Source organism: Pipistrellus hanaki (assembly GCF_964339955.1).
Source record: "Pipistrellus hanaki genome assembly, chromosome: 2".
Lineage (NCBI taxonomy): Eukaryota > Metazoa > Chordata > Mammalia > Chiroptera > Vespertilionidae > Pipistrellus > Pipistrellus hanaki.
Window position 1 is genome coordinate 55,478,462 of NC_140504.1, and position 12,593 is coordinate 55,491,054.

General features: G+C 40.1%; 1 protein-coding gene across 5 annotated transcripts in view; it reads right to left on the minus strand.

The window, feature by feature from the left end:
- Positions 1-12,593, minus strand: part of CFAP91 (cilia and flagella associated protein 91) — a 61,411-nt gene that overhangs the window by 45,609 nt on the left and 3,209 nt on the right. For 4 of the 5 annotated variants that reach the window (XM_084871612.1, XM_084871614.1, XM_084871613.1 and 1 more), the window contains exons 2-5: positions 7,822-7,898; positions 6,380-6,537; positions 4,653-4,736; positions 3,485-3,541 (exon numbers count right to left, since the gene is read on the minus strand). In XM_084871612.1, coding sequence (XP_084727738.1) covers positions 3,485-3,541; positions 4,653-4,736; positions 6,380-6,537; positions 7,822-7,898 — 376 coding nt within the window. The remainder of the gene's footprint in view (positions 1-3,484; positions 3,542-4,652; positions 4,737-6,379; positions 6,538-7,821; positions 7,899-12,593) is intronic. The other variant, XM_084871615.1, reaches the window with a different exon arrangement.

Below are 12,593 nucleotides of genomic sequence, written 5' to 3' on the forward strand. Positions count from 1 at the left end.
AAAGACTGACCTTTCTCCATTGTTCTCCTTGACAAATATCAGTTTATTATGTTTATATGGGTCTATTTCTAGACTCTCTGTTCCATATCATTGATTGATTTGTCTTTTCTTTCCCTAATACCACACTACCGTATTTTCCGGCGTATAAGACGACCCCCTAATTTTACAGTTAAAACATAGGTTTAGGCCTATATTCGCTGTATAAGACTACCCCCCACTTCCGAGGCCAACACCAGTTCTTTTTTTATGCATGCAAATTATACATGTTCTGTACCCGAAGCTACACTGTGTTCTAGTAAAAAGCCTGCTCAGATTGGCCAGAGTCAGAGAGGCGGTCTATTAAAAAAAGAACTGGTGTTGCCTCGGAAGTGGGGGGTAGTCTTATATAGCGAATATAGGCCTAAACCTATGTTTTAACTTTAAAATTATGGGGTCGTCTTATACACAGGAAAATACGGTATCTTGATTACAATTTCATAGTAGGTATTGAAGTAAGGTAGTGTCAGTTCTCCAACTTTGTTCTTCTTCAATATTGTGCTGACTATTCTGGGTCTTTTGCCTCTTCATATAAGTTCTAGAATTAGTTTTTTTCTATATTAACAAAATAATTTGTGAGGATTTTGATTGAGATTGAATCTATAGATCAAGTTGGGAAGAACTGACATCTTGATAATATTGAATCTTCCTTCCTACCCATTAACATGGACTATCTCTACATTTATTTAGTCCTTTGATTTCTTTCATCAAAGTTTTGCAGTTTACCTCACACAGGTCATATTTATATTTATATTTATATTTATACCTAAGTTTTTTCATGTTTTGATCTTAATGTAAATAGTATTGTGCTTTTAATTTCAAATTCTACTTGTTTGTTGCTAATATATAGGAAAACAATTAACCTTTGTATATTAACCTTGTTTCCTACAACCTGCTATAATCACTTACTAATTCCAGGAGGGTTTTTTAGTCAATTCTGTCATATTCTACCTAGATAAACATTCATCTGCTAACAGACAGTTTTATTTCTTCCTTTCCAATTGGTAAACCTTTTATTTCCTTTTTTGTCTCATTGCATTGGCTAGGACTTCCAGTTCAAGGTGAAAGCCTTAGATGATTGATGCATTCAGTACTATCAATTTCCTTCTAAGCATTGCTTTCACTGCATTCCACAAATTTTAATAAGTTGTATTATTTTTCTTATTTAGTTCAAAATATTTTTTAATATCTCTTGAGATTTCTTCTTTGACCCAGGTGTTATTTAGAAATGTTTTGCTTAATCTTTATGTATTTTGGGTAGTTTCAGTTATTTATTATTAATTTCTAGTTTACTTCTATTGTGGTTATGGTACAATTTCTATGCTTTTACATTTGTTAAATTGTGTTTTATGGCCCAGAATGTGGTCTATCTTGGCGAATGGTCCATGTGGTCTTAATAAGAAAGTATCCTACTGTTTTTGGATGAAGTAGCCTATAAATATTAATTATATTCAGTTGATTGATAGTGGTGTTGAGTTCAAGTAGGGCCTTACTGATTTTTCTGCCTGCTAGATGTATCCATTTCTGATAAAAGGATGTTGAAGTTGCCAACTATAATAGTAGACTCATCTGTTTCTCTTTATCCCTGATAATTGTTCTTGCTTTGAAGTCTGCTCTATCTGAAATTTTAGCTGCTGCTGCTTTAATTAGTGTTAATATGGTATATATTTTTGCTCCGTCCATTTACTCTTAATCTTTTCATGTCTTTATATTTAAAGTGGGTTTTGTGTTAACAAGATATATTGGTTCTTATTGTTCCATTCTTTTTTAAAAAATATATTTGTATTGATTTCAGAAAGGAAGGGAGAGGGAGAGAGAGAAAAAAACATTAATCATGAGAGAGAACCATCAATCAGCTGCCTCCTGCATGCCCCACATTGGGGATGGAGCTGACAACCCAGGCATGTGCCCTGATGCATCAATCATCTAAGGCTTTCACCTTGTACTGGAAGTCCTAGCCAATGCAATGGAACTGTGACGTCCTGGCTCATAGGTCGATGCTCAACCACTGAGCCATGCTGGCTGGGCTGTTTCATCCATTCTGACAAGATGTACACACAAGCACACATAATCAAATATACTATTATTATTTTTAACAACTTGTCAACTGTTAGGTCAATTAAGAAAAGTGAAAGTGTTTATTTTACTTATCTTTGACACTCTTCTCTTTATGTAGATCCAAGTTTCTGACCTATATTATTTCCTTCTCTCTAAATAACTTCTTTTAACATTTCTTATAAGATAGGTCCAATGGCTACACATTTTCTCTATTGTTATTTGCCTGAGAAAGTATTTTTCCTTCACTTTTCAAATATAATTTTGTAGAATGCAGAATTCTAGGTTGCCTGTGCCCGGGTGGCTGGGGTACAGTAAGTATCCCTGGGTGGCTGGGATATAGGAGGTATGCACACAGAGCGGCCAATCCCACCTGGGGACAGGCCTGGCTTTGCCACATGCCTGCCACCCCAGCAGGGCTGAAGGGACTGGGCGCAGCCATCTTGTGGCTGTGGGTATTGCCATCTTTGAGAGCAGAGCAGTCAATTAGCATATTTCCTCCTAATTGGCTGTGGATGCCACCATCTTTTTCAATGGCATGAGGGTCAATTAGCATATTCTCTCTTTATTAGATAGGATATTTTATTCATAAGATGCTATATCACTAGGAGTAACCAAATCCTTCTTTGAAAGCCAAGCCCTGTCTAAATTTCTATTCAGAAATTTGAGACCTTAAAAAAAGGTTTCTTTTCCTGATCATTTCATGAATACCTTGAATTATTTTTTCTCTCATAGAAATATTAAGTTATATTTTCAAGGGAAACAGCACAGCAAAAATTAGATTTTTAATGGGAAATTTTACCTAACCCACAGCTTCATCTTAAAATAAAAAACTGGGGAACTGCACATTAATCCCAGATTCAGCCCTTATCCACTACTTCTCTCTCACCCTGGTTCACTCCCTTGTGGGACAGAAACTATGTATCATTTATTTTTTTTACTTTTGCATAGCACATTGAATTATAGTATTCAAAAAATATTTTGTGATAAATTAGCCTTCTTGATAAACTATTGTCAAATAAGCGTGTGTTTTAGGAAAGAAAAAGGAACATTTTAAACATTTTAAACTTTATTTTTACCCTAACTCATAATAAAAAATACATTTACATTATAACCATTATGTACATACGAACATATATGTATACATCTATCCAAAACAAATTTTATAACTAAAAAACAACTTAACCTCCAGATGGCTGGTGATTTTGGTTATTTATTCCATTTCATTTTAAAAAATGCTACTCATGACCCACTGGCAGATTTCATGACATCTAATGGTTTGTGATCCAGTTAGAAAAATATTGATTTAGAAAACTATTTTCTGGAAACAAATATGGAAGCAAGCAATAAATAAATAAACTATTTAAAAAGTTTTACAATAATGGTTACTTACATGGTTGATGCCAAAACAACATTGGGCGGCGTCTCTTGATAATATGGAAGGAACGGCCTGGGGGCGAAAGAAAAATACAAACATGTGGGACTTTTACATGGCGTGCACTGTTTTCCCCCACTGAGCTCGAATAGCCTGTTATGTCAGTGATCCTCGAACTTTTGACGTACATAAAATCACTAGGGAGGGGAGCGATTCTTGTTCAAAGTGCGCAGTCCCAAGTCTAGACCCGGGGATGCAGTAGATACGTGGCAGAGCCAATGAGGCTGTACCTTTAACAACCGCCATCGTGTCTTCTCTGCAGGTGGGAAACAAGGAATACTTTGGGAAGCAATGCCCTATACTTGGGCTTCAGTTGGTCGTTAGCTTCCAGAAACTTCTCAAGTTCCCTGAGACATTCTGACATTCCCAATGATTTAGTTTTAAAAACTTCCCCCCAAAAGTCTAGGAATTGAGTATACTCTGTTAAGAATTTAATATTTCTCTGAAAAAGTCAGCATCATAAAATGTCCATAAGGAGTTTGCTCATAAATAATAATGTGGACTACAAATTTCCTTTCTCGAGGAAGCTTATGTAGCTATACCAAGACTATTTTTCTAACTCAGGTGAGACCTACAGGGAAGTCTTCATCTTACATTAATTTGATCTAAGTATATCATTCTTTCTTGAGTACTAACCACAAATGAAACAAAGGGAATCTTTAACCATGTCAGTTTTGGCAACATTCACACAAAGAGAGCAAATGTCATCTATTTACTCCATTTTAACAATTTTCCCTGCAGTATGACTGTCATGGTGGCTCTAGTATATCTCACTTCATGTGATGACTTTTTTTTTTTTTTTTTTTTTTTTCCCAAATATACTTTCTTATAAGTAGCTCTGAAGTCAGGCAGAATTAGTTGGGATCCCAGCTCTGACACTTGCTAACTTAGGTGACCATGAGTAATTTATTATCCTCTCTTGGTTATAGCTTCCTTAGTGGTAAATTTGTATAATATATGCTAGCCTACATTTCTGTTGTGAAAGTTTAAAAAATATATAAATATATAAAGCACTTAAAGTGGTGTCTGGCACATTGCATGCACTTAAAAATGATAGCAACTCTCATTATCATAAAGAGGTTCTCTACTAATATCAGGGCTCATATTCTTAGTAATTACTTTCTACCTTTCAAAATATCTATAGCGATTCTTCCCAGTGACATCAGGATCTTCATAAACCTCTTTAGGCATTTGAAAAGAAGTGTCATATCTAAAATAAAACAGGAAAACATTATTCAAATCTAACATATTTCCAAATACCATTTCTATTTAATATTTCTATGCCTATAAAGTAGGAGATATACGTGTATTTCAGACTGAGAGCAAAGTCCTCTATAATATGCATCTGACTGACTTTCCCTGAGCCAGGATATCTGGAACTAACAAAAGGAAGTGAGAGTTAAGAAGAGAGTCAATTGTCATAGACACAGAGAACATACTGATGGTTGCCAGAGGGGAGAAGGGTTGGGGATGGGGTGAAAAAGGTTGAGGGATTAAGAAGTACAAATTGGTGCCCTAGCTGGTTTGGCTCAATGGATGGAGCGTTGGCCAGTGGACTGAAGAGTCCCAAGTTTGATTCCAGTTAAGGACACATGCCCGGGTTGTGGGCTCGATCCCCAGTGGGGGGCATACAGGAGGCAGCCAATCAATGATTCTCTCTCATCATTGATGTTTCGATCTCTCCCTCTCCTTTTCTCTCTGAAATCAATAAAAAATATTTTTTTTAAAAAGAAGTACAAATTGGTAGTTACAAAATAGTCATGGGGATGTAAAGTACAGCATAGGGAATACAGTCAACAAAATTGTAAAAACTATGTATGGTGCCAGGTGGGTTCTGGAAACATTGGGGGGAACACTTTGTAAAGTATACTGTTATCTAACCACTATGCTGTACAACTGAAATGAATACAAAGTAATACTGAATCTCAACTGTAATTGAAAAATAAAATTTTAAGTTCTTTTAAAAAAAAAAAGAATTACTTTTTATTTAAAAAAAACAAGAGTCGATTTATGAAATCCCACATTTTAAAAAAATGCCTACTTTTAATTAATAGCACATGAAAATAATAAAGTTTCAAACGACAACTTTTGATACCAGGCTGAAAAACACCATTTAAAAAAATGTTTAATAGGTATGAATGAGTAAATAAAAAAAGAATAAGGAATTCAGGACACACACTTGTCTGTGAAGGTGCTTTGGCTACAAGTCTCCAAAACATATATTTAGATACTTCCAAAAAAGAACACATCCAGCCGAAACTATTATAGTTTGGCTCAGTAGATAGAGCGTTGGCCTGCGGACTGAAAGGTCCTGGGTTCGATTCCGGTCAAGGGCATGTACCTTAGTTGCGGGCACACCCCCAGTAGGGGGTGTGCAGGAGGCAGCTGATCGATGTTTCTCTCACACATCGATGTTTCTAACTCTATCCCTCTCCCTTCCTCTCTGTAAGAAATCAATAAAAAATTAAAAAAAAAAAAAGTACACATCCAATTTCTAAGATGGATCAAAGGGACAGCAAATTCAGTCACCTCCACCTGTGGTGGCAAGATGTCATTATATATATATATATATATATATATATATATATATATATATATATATGTGTGTGTGTGTGTGTGTGTGTGTGTGTGTGTGTGTGTGTTGGAGTGAATATATATATATATATATATATATATATATATATATATATATATATTCACTCCAACCTTCTGAGACTATCTGCTAACCAACAAAACTATAACCACCAGCATCATAATTATACATTTTAAAATGATGCAAGATAAATAAATATTTTAATATGAATAATACATTTATTAAAAACATGAGTAGCAGCTGAAGCAACTGACACTTACACGCCAAGTTGTTGGAGGGCTTCTCTCTGTTTCTCCTCATGTCCCCTCCATTCCCGATTGATGAATGGTGGGACGGGATCTGCCTTGCTCCAGTATATAGAATGTCTTGGGTAATGGATCAGGTTACTGAACATGTTTCTAAACCTGGGAACTTTCCTCTAACATTAGGCAGGGAGAAAAAGGACAAAATTATGCCATTAGGTTTTCTAAATCTTTTGCTTATACTGCATTGCAAACTTTTTTTTTTAAAGGGTAAAAAAGAGTGTATCTGACACTGAAAAATGAGTTATTGGTATATACATAGAATATCTCTAGAATACCCAAGAGACTAATGATAATGATTGATTATGTAAAAAGAATAGAGGGTTAAAATTTACTTCACATTGTATATGCTTTTATACTTATTGAATTCTTTAAATACAGGTATATATCATGTTCCCCATTTTAAATAAATTATGTTATAATGAATCCTTTAATCATTATTAGAGGCCTGGTGCACAAAATTCATGCACAGGGAAGCAGGGGGGCAGTCCCTCAGCCCAGCTTGCACCCTCTCGAAATCCGGGACCCCTCAGGGGATGTCCAACTGTCAGTTTAGGCAGTTGAGACATCCCTCTAGCAATCCAGGACTGCTGGCTCCTAACCACTCGCCTGCCTGCCTACCTGATCACCCCTAACCACTTGCCTGCCTGTTTGATCGCCCCTAACCACTTCTGCCTCGGCCCCCGCACCCAAGACCCAGGTTTCCCTCCTCCGATTGGCCTCAGCCAATTGGGACCTGGGCTTCCATCCCTCTGACCTGCTATAGGCACCCAGGACCCTGGAAACTTCACCTGTACCAGCACCTGGGACCCTGGGCTGCTCCGCCTGGTCAGGCACCTGGGACGCTGGGCAGCTTCACCTGGGTTGGCTGCTGGCACCCAGGACCCCATGCGGTGCCACCCAGGCCTGGGCTTCGTCAGGAAGGACATCCGGAATGATGTCTGGAAGACGTCTGGTCTATCTGGTCTAATTAGATTATTACCCTTTTATTAATATAGACTAATTTATTAATCCCCACACTGGGCCACAAGTATCAAGATGTCTTTGTACCCTAGTAATCATGGCAAGGTAATTTCTGTAGAACATAAAAACAAGTGGAGATTTGTTTATTAGATTTGTTTTAAATTGATTATTAGAGAGAGAGGAAGGGACAGGGAGAAGGGGAGAGAAACATCAATGTGAGAGTGATACATCCATCAGCTGCCTCCTGCATGCCCCATACCAAAGATAAAGTCTGCTACTCGGGCATGTGCCTGATCAGGAATCAAACCAGCAACACTTTCAATGCCCATCCAATTGAGCCACACCAGCCAGGGCAATAAGTCAATCTTATCAGCACAGTTAGCCACACTCGATGGTTCAGGTCCATTAGGCTATCTTAGGGAATGAATCAGACCTACCAGTCTGCTTCGACTCAGGAATGCTTGGACATTTGCGTGTGTGTGGTCTTGCTCACTTGACACAATAAACAATGGATCTGCAAAATAAACAATAAGGTAGTATAAGGAACAGAAGGTATCTACTCCTAGGCTGAGAACAATGGCAAAGCAATGTAATTTCTTAACTGGAAAACAAATTATAAAAATTTAGATCTTGCCTAACTCCACAAAAGCTCATAGCCCTGTTACTCTACCACCAGTGAGAGTCTGTTAGATGCATTTCTTTTCTGTGCATTCCAAAATCAGTTTATAGAACTAAATACAAAAAAAAAAAAAAAAAAAAAAAAAAAAGGACATATTCTCAAGCACCATAACGTAAACATGCTTTCTCCTATTCTATGAACAAACCAGTTTCTGGTCTGGGAAGCTCAGGAAATAATCCAAGAAGAAAGAACACTATGCCCATTTGCAAGTGAAAGAAAGAGTATATTTGGGCACTTTCATTTCAGTACACAGGGAAAATAGAAACTCTTAACAGTATGTCTTCTGTAAATGGGTCAACATGGTGAGAAAATGTCATTCTCTAATAAAAAATAAATAAGATCAGTTATCTTCAGAATTCACCCCTTAAATTTACAGATATGTTAATGATGGATGAAGTTATTTCTCCAAAGTTCAACAAATGATTGATATATTGAGAATAGTATGGAGTAACGGGAAATTTATATTCATACTAGAGGCCAGATGCATGAAATTCATGCACAGGGTATGGGGGTGTCCCTCAGCCCAGCCTGCACCTTCTCCAATCTGGGACACCTTGAAGGATGTTAAACTGCCTGTTTAGACTCGATCCCTCTCACATCCAGGACTGCTGGCTCCCAACTGCTCACCTGCCTACCTTCCCGATTGCCCCAAACTACTTCTGCCTGCCAGCCTGATCACACCCTAACCACTCCCATGCCAGCCTGACTGATGTCTACTGCTCCTATGCCAGCCTGTTTGCCCCCAACTTCCCTCCTTTGCCGACCTGGCCACCCCTAACTGCCCTCCCCTGCAGGGTTGATTGCCTCCAACTGCCCTCCCTTGCAGGCCTGGTGCCTCCCAACTTCCCTCCCCCGATGGCCATCTTGTATCTACATGAGGGCAGGATCTTTGACCACATGGGGGCAGCCAGCTTGTGTGTTGGAGTGGTAGTCAATCTGCATATTACTCTTCTATTAGATAGAATAGAGGCCTGGTGCATGGGTGGGGGCCAGCTGGTTTGCCCTGAAGAGTGTCTGGGATCAGGGTGGGGATTCCCTTGGGGCATGGGGCGGCCTGGGTGAAGGGCCTATGGTAGTTTGCAGGCCAGCCACGCCCCCTGGCAACCCAAGCGGAGGCCATGGTATCTGGAATTTATTTACTTTCTACAATTAAAACTTTGCAGCCTGGAGTGGAGCCAAGCCCCCTGCTCACTCCAGCTGGTCTGGGAAGCTCAGGAAATAATCCAAGAAGAAAGAACACTATGCCCATTTGCAAGTGAAAGAAAGAGTATATTTGGGCACATATACTCTGTTTGGTTTTATGTATCTTCTATACATTTCTGTTTGGTTTTATGTATCTTCTATAATTGAAACTTTGTAGCCTTGAGTGGAGGCCTAGGCTAGCTAGGGTTTGTGGAAATGGTTTGGCTTCCTCTATTGCTGGGGAAACCCAAGCTTCTCAACTGCTCTCTATGACTGCAACCATCTTGGCTGGGGTTAATTTACATACTTGCTCTGACTGGCTGGTGGGCGTGGCTGGTGTATGTGGCTTGAGCAGAGTGATGGTTGATTTGCATATTACTCTTCTATAAGGTAGGATTCTTGAGTCATTTAAAAGATACCACCAGGGCCGAAACTGGTTTGGCTCAGTGGTAGAGCGTCAGTCTGCAGACTGAAAGGTTCCAGGTTCGATTCCAGTCAAGGGCATGTACATTGATTGCGGGCATATCCCCGGTGGGGGTGTGCAAGAGGCAGCTGGTCAATTATTCTCTCTCATCGACATTTCTAGTTCTCTATCTCTCTCCCTTCCTTTCTGTAAAAAATCAATAAAATATATTTTTAAAAAAAGATACCACCAGGTCTATGGTTACAATTGTGTTATTCACCTGAAGTTAGTTTAGCCTGACTAGCTTCTGAGTCTGAATAACCTATATATTAATATATACATAAAGAGCTAGGGTCTGTAACATCCAAAACAACAGAATGCATGACCAAACACTGGAAGTCAGTCCTGCAGTCAGTGCCGGGTCTAACTGCCGCACTGCGGGCACTGTGGTGAACCAGCACTAACTACCTAGGGCAGTGGTCAACAAACTCATTAGTCAACAGAGCCAAATATCAACAATATAATGATTGAAATTTCTTTTGAGAGCCAAATTTTTTAAACTTAAACTTCTTCTAATGCCACTTCTTCATAATAGACTCCCCCAGGCTATGGTATTTTGTGGAAAAGCCACACTCAAGAAGCCAAAGAGCCACATGTGGCTCAGGAGCCACAGTTTGCTGACCATGGGCCTAGGGGGCTATGGATTAGACTTGGAGAGAGGCCCATAATGAGAAACGGGGTCTGGTTCTCAGCCTCTATGGCAGCTATTGACCAACCCTTGCCTCTCTTTCTCTCCAGGCCTCACCAGCAGCCACGGAGGCTGCTGATCAGCCCTGCCTTTCTGATCAGGCCCAGAGACAGGCCTGGGGATGCTGACTGGCATAGAAACCAACCAATCAGAACCAAATCTGGGTGAACTGCAAGAACCCAATGGCTGCCTAGGAGGTGGAGCTTTTGATGCTGACTGGCAAAGACACTGACCAATCAGAACCAAATCTGGGTGAACTGCAAGAACCCAATGGCTGCCTAGGAGGTGGAGCTTTTGATGCTGACTGGCATAGAAACCAACCAATCAGAAGCTAATCCAGGTTAACTGTGAAGGCAGAACCTAAGGTGGGAGCTGAGGAGGGGTTTTAAGGGCAATAGCTGTTTGGTATAAGGTGTAAGAAAGCGGTTCAACTTTTTATTTTATTATTTTTTTTAATATATTTTATTGATTCTTTATAGAGAGGAAGGGAGAGAGATAGTTAGAAACATCGATGAGAGAGAAACATCGACCAGCTGCCTCCTGCACACCCCCCACCAGGGATGTGCCCGCAACCAATGTACATGCCCTTGACCGGAATCGAACCTGGGACCTTTCAGTCCGCAGACCGACATTCTACCACTGAGCCAAACTGGTTTCTGTGGGTTCAACTTTTTAATGACCAGTTTGGCAGAATAGTGCATATGGCTGGCTGTCAGTCCAGATATAGGGATTGTGTATTTTTGTCTGCCAAGAGCATCTCCTCCTGATTAAAAAGGCTCCCCCCACACCCGAACCATTTAAGCAATCCTATCCTATATAATCTAGCTATACTAATTGAAGGGTAATATGCTAATTCGACTGGATTGACTGGCCATCTTCTGGATGTCCGACTTCCTTCCGGATGAAGCCATGGTGGTAGGGTCCAAAGCAGAGGCAGTTGGGGCAACCAGGACAGCAGAGGAGGGCAGTTGGGAACAATATCAGGCCAGCAGGGAGGGCATTGAGAGTGATATCAGGCCAGCAGGGGAGGGCCACTGGGGTGATCAGGCAGGCAGGCAGAGGGGTTAGGGGCAATCAGGCAGGTAGGCAGAGGCAGTTAGGAGTGATCAGGCAGGCAGGTGAGCAGTTAGGAGCCAGTGGTCCCAGATTGCGAGGGGGATGTCCACAGGGATCGGGCCTAAACTGGCAGTCAGACATCTCCCAATGGGTCCCCAATTGGAGTGGCTGGGCTGAGGGAACCCCCCACCCATGCACAAATTTTGTGCACAGGACACCATTCTCCTCTTATTCCCACATGGAGTATGAAGACATGATATCTAAGAAAGATTCTTGCCATCTATAAAAGATACTGCATGATTTGTGACTACACATTCTGCAATATATCCTACAACTGTGATCATAATCAGTGCTCAATAAGCAGTAAAGGGAGCATTGAGGTCTTGATCCCCAGCGTATGTTGTCAGTTTGACTCAAATAAATTCATAAATATTCTCAAAACGGGGGGTGGGGGGAGGAGCAGGAGACTCTCTGAGATGCCCATGTAATAGCAGTCGCCAGGTATCACTTGCTTACTCCTAGACAGATATTAAGTGCTTTATATGCAACCAGAGGCCCAATGCATGAAATTCATGCAAGGGGCTCGGCCCCCACCACCACAGCTTCGGCTTCATCTGGAAGGTCGTCATCTGGAAGGATGGCCGGAAGGATGTCCAATCTAATTAGCATGTTACACTTTTATTATTATGGATATTTGACTTAACCTTCACAAAAACGCAATGAGGTAGGTGCTAGGCTTCCATTTTATGGGCGAGGAAATGGAGGTTTTAAGAAGTTAGCAACTTACTAACTGGCAGTTAGGATTTGAATCCCAATCCTCTGGCTCCCAGGCTTAATAGTATCAAAAGCCCATGAATTTTATGGGGGGAAATTCCCATGGATATCATGAGAGAGCCCCTCAGCCAATTTATCCATATTGTAGAAGCAGTTCTAAAAAGCCCAGGAAGTTGTCACAATCAAGTAGTGGTGAGAAGTGTTTGAAATGCCAAGTCATAATGATTACTTTTAGTGAGAGGTATAAAAATCTGCAGATTCTGGGGAGAGATAAAAGGAGAAAAGAGCTCATGATAAACCTAGAAAATATTTTTAAATAGTTTGAAAGCTAGGAAAAATCTTTATTTTAAAAGACTTTAATTATCAG